The 6982-nt window shown below is 43.7% G+C and overlaps 1 protein-coding gene across 2 annotated transcripts in view; it reads left to right on the forward strand.

Moving 5' to 3' along the window:
- The first annotated feature begins 3490 nt into the window (after positions 1 to 3490).
- Positions 3491 to 6982, forward strand: part of efcc1 (EF-hand and coiled-coil domain containing 1) — a 26284-nt gene continuing 22792 nt past the window's right edge. For both annotated transcript variants that reach the window (XM_080026721.1, XM_080026722.1), the window contains exons 1-2: positions 3491 to 4257; positions 6087 to 6535. In XM_080026721.1, coding sequence (XP_079882847.1) covers positions 3571 to 4257; positions 6087 to 6535 — 1136 coding nt within the window. In that variant the 5' untranslated portion in view covers positions 3491 to 3570. The remainder of the gene's footprint in view (positions 4258 to 6086; positions 6536 to 6982) is intronic.

A 6982-nucleotide genomic window follows, 5' to 3' on the forward strand; every position in this document is an offset into this window, starting at 1 on the left:
ATCTTTACTCATTTTCCTAGCCCTCTCGGGAGTTTCAGCGATGTCGATTTCTTCCCCTAAAGAGGAACAAATGTTTTAGAATGCGATCGAGGAATGAAATGAACTGAGTTTCTTACATTATTTGTGATTAATAGCACATTCAGCTGCAGACTGGAATATGTCCACACTATCTCATCGTTCTGACCGTCACTTTGAACACTTTTTAATATCCCTGCAAAGCTCATGTTAGCCCCTTTATATAACTATACTATGACAAACTTACCAGTTGGTACAGCTAGGGCAATGCTAAGTGTCCATGTGACAGGATAGGAGTTGTCATCTGTGTGCGTCGTCATGTGCTCAGCTGAAGTGGACGTATTTTCCAAAGCAGCCTCCACAGACAACACATCAGTGTCAAGGACAAGGCCTTCTTCCTGGCCTGCATCAGTAACCTCTCCATCGTCACAGTCAGACTGGGAATGGCAGAGATTGGTCCCTGACAAGTTGGCCATGGGGTCTGGTGTCACTGGAATAAATCTATGAAGAGACACTGTAAGAAAACATGACGATTTACCTTTTGACTGAATTAGATTTTGCCACTAACATGTTATATCCCACTGAGGCAAATGTCTATTTGTGATATTGGACTATACAAATAAAACTGATTTGATTTGATTTGACATCTCATCCACACAAGTAAAGCCCCGATTATTGTGCTGTTTGTCTGACTCTGGCTGTTTTCACTGCTGTGATACACCTGGGCTCATCAGCCATACTCGCAACACCCAGGGCCACAGCTCCTTTCAAAAAGTCTCTTGGAGCTGGAGCTCATTCTCTCTCCTACCTGACAGGCCTTTTATTGTTTTGCGTGTTGACTTTTGATGCTGAAGTATACAACATTGCACATGCACACACTTGTGCATCCACCTCACTGCTGATCTTATGATACTACACATGTCATGCTCTCTACCTCTAGTCTCTCTCTCTCTCTCTCTCTCTCTCTCTCTCTCTCTCTCTCTCTCTCTCTCTCTCTCTCTCTCTCTCTCTCTCTGTTTGTTGACAGGACACCAGTTCTTAAACACTGCTATCATACTGAGAAATACAGAGACAGAGTTTTTGTCGAGCTGATGGGCTTAATCAACTTTGTGTCAACTCATTTCTCATTGGCTTGAATGTAACCGACGACATTCATATAAAAAAGTTTTCCGTTTAGGTTAATTGTTTCTTAATTAACAATGAATATGTCATTACATTTGTTTGACATTATCAAAAAAAACTGTTCATAAAAATATCACTGTGTAAAAATGACTGGTACAATGAATGACCAGCACAATAGTGGGTTAACTTGCCCTGTAGTAGGCTATTGTGGACTGACCGAGTGTGTTGTTTTGTACATAGCGTAGCAGTACTGAACCAAAACAAACCTTCTGGGTGGTGTTCTACCCATGGGATCTAGTGTGTAGCATACACATAGTTTTGAAAAATGTACAGCTTTATTCATTCATTAAAAAAGAACAAAGTAAGCAGCTTTTAATTACCCCTTCTCCTTTTAAATGTAGCCTTTATGGAAGATAGCCTAGCTATGTATACTTTTGGGATTGGTTTACGTTGGAGATCTGGATTATGTTTTCATTCAATTGTGTAATTTAGTGGATTTTAAGACAGTATAGTGGTTTTAAAGTTTGTTCAGCTTAGGCCTATATTTAGGCCTATTCATTTTTAAACAGTTCAACATTTTACAAAAAACATTAGCCTACACTACAGGAAGTCCACTTTGTTTTCCAATAGAGGCTAGGCCATTGCATTGTATGAATTAATCTGTAGTAGAACTAAATGCCAATTCAAATAGCCTAGTATTACATTGCAATTGTATCGTTATTCAAAATCTAATATTAATGTTACACGTCATGAGTATAGCCAACATTTATTTTTTTCATGTGCGCTCACCTGTGTTCCTGTAGGTCCGGATATGAAGCCTAACGTTTCAGGAGTCCTGTTGAAGATCGACTACAGTTCAATGCTTCAGTCAGACATTCATCTGTACGTCGTGTCACTTTGCTTAGATTATAAATTCCAAATCAATTAACTATTTTAAATTTAAAAATACTGTCCTGTGCCGCAGTAAATTGATGAACTGGGTCGGGCTGTCGCTCACAAGTCAACTCGAGCAATATGATGGCAACGCATCGCCATGGCAACTACTGTAGTGAAGGAAGTGAGGTGCGCGTGGCTCTGGCTGCCCTCACGTGCTGTTGGGACTGTCGGAATTCCAACCCAATCAATCATAGAATAGCCTACGTGTATTTAGGCCTATCTATGCCAACCCATAAGATAAACCATAGATAGCCTATATTTATGAAGATAAACGAGCGGGAGGGTTTTTCTTTATGCACAACTCAAGAAGATTTGTTTACGCTTTCCTAATGGTTAGTTTGGAAGTTTAGTTGACAAAAAAAGAAAAAGTTCAAGCTTCATATAGGCTAAGGTATGACTAGCTATGCTATATTTTGTGTTGGGGAAGAAGTTGAACTTGGCTACAGCAAATAAGCTACCCTAGGGACTAAATAAGGAATGTCACATTTACGTAAATAAACAAATCCGGATTTTCTACTGTGTCTCATCAATGGGGCTTCAATTAGAGAGGCAATGGTAGGCTACCATTAAAATTTAAATTATTTCCTTTACTTGTATGGCCTAAAAATATTTGTATTTTGTATCAACAAACAAATAGAACATAGGCTACTAATTTACTTGAATCACTAACTATCCACATTTGAATGCAGTTGTAGGCTACCAGAAAGCCACTAGTTTAATATGGCCTTGTTCACTACTCCCCAACTCTGGAAATGATAGCCTATTGGGAGGTTTAAAGTAATTTATTTGATATGCCTATAATTTCCCCATTTTTAATGGGTAGAGGCTACAAAACATATGCCCGTTGGTACACACAGATAGACGGTCCACCTTTTCTTTTACGGTTTATAAGATTTTACTTATATGAGAGTTGATTTATATGGTGGATGAGAAACCAGCGTTTGGAGATTAGCCTGATAGACCAAAGATCTTCAACTCAAAGCTTAAAAGCAATGGATTTAGGCTAAGTGACCAAACTTTTAAAATAAAATGTAGACTATAGCCTAACCTATAAATAAAACGTTAGGCTAAGCACCATGCTCTAAAAGAAAAACGTCTTTACAGTTGAATAAAGACATTGCAGTGCGTCCCCCTCTGCTCAGAGCATATCGGTCTCTTGGGCATCTCACATCTTAACAAGCTGTAACCCCAGTGAATGACAAAAGTTTACACACCTGGTGGCAATTACAGAGAGGCAGAGACCGTTACATGTAGCCTCTGTGAGCGACTCCTGGTTGGGACCCCTGGATTTTTTTTTGGGGGGGGGGGGGGTGCAGCAGTGCTAATTCAAATGTGCTCTGTTTTACACGCCTCTCATTTTGGTTCTTGCAGACAGTGCGCTCAGAGCTTGTATAGCCTACAACAGGGGGGATGGACACGAAACATACACGGGACGGAGGGAATAAACCAAGTAAGTGTGTTGGCTTTGGAGAAATATGATGTTTTTGCAAAGTAGAAATGATGATGATGGACGCAATCATGGAACCAATTGATCCATACAGCCGACCAGCGCGCAGGACACAATGGATAGTCAGCACTCTGGCTTACCATTACGGACTGGACCGGGGAGTGGAGAACGAGATTATAGTTTTGGCCACGGGATTGGATCAGTACCTGCAGGAGATTTTCCACCATATGGACTACCAAGGCCTAGGTAAAGTGCCCGTGGATGATTTTAACATCTTGTGTGAAGTTTTGGGGCTGAACAAAGACTCTTCATCGTCGGAGGAGGACACAGAATGCAGTGCAGGCAGCGGCGGGGCTTTGGAGAGTTTGCCCACCGAGCTCTCCTTCCGACACTTCCACGCCAAACTGTGCGGATATTTCAGCACAAAGGCCGGCTGTCACTACGAGAACGGCCGGCTGCTGGTCGGGAAGGACAGCGAGCACATAGAGACTCAGATCCGCCTGAGAAGCCCTCTGAGGCGGCGAGGGAAGCAGCTTTGTGGTGGGGGTGTGAGCGGCGGTGGCCCCTGTCCCAGGCTCGGCTCCTGCACCAAAGAGTGCTACGAGGAGATAGTGGCGCTGGAGGAGGCGGAGGACCGAGTAGCGAAGCTGGAAGACGAGAACGCGAGTTTGAGGGAGCTGATCGAAGACATGCGAGCAGCGCTTCAGAGCAGCGATGCCCGCTGTTTGGCTGTGCAGGTGAGAGAGTGCTGCTTAATGCATGGGGTAGGAGTAGGCCTAACCGATGTTACAGCCTATTTAGTAGAAAAGATAGTTCAAGCCAAAGTTGTGAATATGATGCTGTCCATTTTGTTGGAAACTTGAGTTTCTCAATGGAAGTAGACCCACGTGCAGAGGCGAGAGGAAAGTTGCCCTCTAGAAGATGTGCTCTTGCTTTACGCATCATTCTCAGCATACAATCCACTTCATCGTTAAAGGTGGAGTCAGCGATTCTAGAGAACGCTTGTTGTCAAAATCAATGAATATCTCCTCACAATCCACTTCCTGTAGGCTTGTGCACTGAAAAAAAAAATCCAGTGTTAATACAGCCTTTGTGTAAATGGGCCCAGCCAACAGCTGGCCCCCTCTATAAGGCTGATTGCTGTTGACATATAGTTTACAGAGCCCATAGCCCATAGGTGTTCACAATTGGGTTTTCCCCCAGTGTAACATAGGGAGAAACTTTCTAACTGTGACTAGTTTGATAAATGGTTCAAAAAGTGTTTAACATGAAATCAACAAATTTATCACTAACACTTGTAAAAACAAGAAGATTGAGGATCATGTAACATCACTGCTTGTTCCCCTTCTCACCTACCCATGTCTAAATGGCATGTCCATGCAGCGCCACAATTCAACCACCAAGTGCTATAGTTATAAACCCCTCTGCAAATGGTGCATCATAATGCCTTAGTGGTTTATTACTGTCTAAACAAGCCAACATCAAAAGTTAGTCCCCTGCAAGACATTGTACATGTCCATAGGCCTATGTCATAAATAAAACGTTTTTTTATATAATCCATCAGGTCCACTGCTGTAGCCTATGTATGTCAATTATTTGTTCCTAAATGGATTTGGTTCTGCCCTTCAGAAGTTAGCCTAAGTGGTGGATAAGCCCACTTGAGGGGTGTTGATGTAGCCTGGTGCTACCAGACCATCGTACTTCATTTCATTTGTACAGAAGGTCTGGCAGTGCTGTAATTGACAAACGTTCACTCATGGAGGCGGGTGTCTGTTAAAGTTTAAAACTATTGGATCTGCCCAGTGCCACTCTGGATTAGCCAACCAATCGCATAACGTTTGGTCGTCACGTGTGTCATGAGCCGGCTTCTGGCAACTGAAACTGGAGCGCGACTTCGACGTCATCGTTCTCAGCCACTCGCTCTGTTCGCTGATTGGACCGGCTGTCGAATCTCCGGCAAAACTGGGAAATGGGCTGTACACCCAGACTGACTACTGAAGGGAAAATAAAATTTGGCCGGAAGTAGGCGGGCGGGCGGAGCCAGGCTAGTGTTGATGTATAGGGCTAACTAATATAACCACTCATCATTAGTTAATGACGAAAAAAAACTTCAATTAGGCTATGCTTTCATACCCATTATAGTAGATGAGATATGTTGATGGCTTGTTAGAAATTGAGGAACCCATTAGGCTAATTACTTAATGACTCAATCTCAATAACATACCAGCAGACTCATAGAGTATTAGAAGGTGTGAGAAACTTAATATTTTCATAAATAATTAACTTGTTTATTAAGGACTAACCAGCAGGAGAGAATCCTAGACAACACAAATGTTGCGCTTATCGGTGGCTTATAACTGATCTATAAGACATCAATGAATGGTTAAAGCTGGTTCCAGCCATTCTGTAGCATGTCTCTTGTCCAAATCACTTTTTATCAATATAAGTGAGGCTGTGTATTGGCACTGGATTTTATTTAAGTGCACACAAAGCACTGACATGCAGTGGATGGTGAGGAGATATTCAATGATTTTGACCTGCCTATCATCTCTTGTGTTGCTCTCAGGTAGGACTATGGAAAAGCCACTCCAAACATAAAGTGGAGGAAGGCTGTTTCGTCGCCCACCACCACAACAAGAAACAGGCGGCCCAGAAGAGCATGAGCATCAGCAGCCTGAAGAGCAGCACCTACAGCAACCTGAAGAGCTTGCAGAACCTGGTCCACGAGGTTGAGCTCCTGCGCAGCTCCAGGGACCGGCAGCTAGAGGAAGCCATGCTGTGTAACCAGAGACTGGAGCAGGAACTGTGGAGCTGCAAAGAGACTGTGTCCACCCTGGAGGACTGCAACCAGGCCTTAAAGAGGGAGCAGGTGGGCATGAGGAGGAAGGTGGAGGAGGCCAGGCAGGCTCTGCTCAGCGGCCTGGGGAAGGTAAAGGAACTGGAGGCCAAGGCCAGCCACGTGCCCACGCTGCAGAGACACGTTCTCCAGCTGGAGTCAGAGCTCCTCTACTGCAGGTAAGAGAACACTGGGTGGAAAAGGCTATGTATGTAACATGTAGCATTACGCATCGACTAACACTCATGCCCCGTTTCCACTGAGCAACACAGTCCGCTTCGGCACAATATAGTTGGGCAGGGTTACGGTGACCCTAGGTCTGGCTTGTGTTTCCACTGCAGACTGCTCTTACTTGGTAGACGGACGGTATTCGTGACATCATAGCAGCAGGACACAGTGCAGCCCGCTGATTCATTCAATGAAGAGGAAAAACGCCACACAGTTAACAAAAGAGCTGCGTGCTGACACTTCTCTAAATACAAGACTCTACACTCTTGTCGAGGTGATTACACAAGGCGGTTTATCTCTTACACGGAAATGATTCTGTCGACCAATCGATGGACTGCAGTGTGTAGCTCAACCCTTTTGGGACCCTTTGGGATGGCTTGATACCCCAACAAAAGGGT

This window comes from Ammodytes marinus (assembly GCF_949987685.1).
Source record: "Ammodytes marinus genome assembly, chromosome: 4".
NCBI lineage: Eukaryota > Metazoa > Chordata > Actinopteri > Uranoscopiformes > Ammodytidae > Ammodytes > Ammodytes marinus.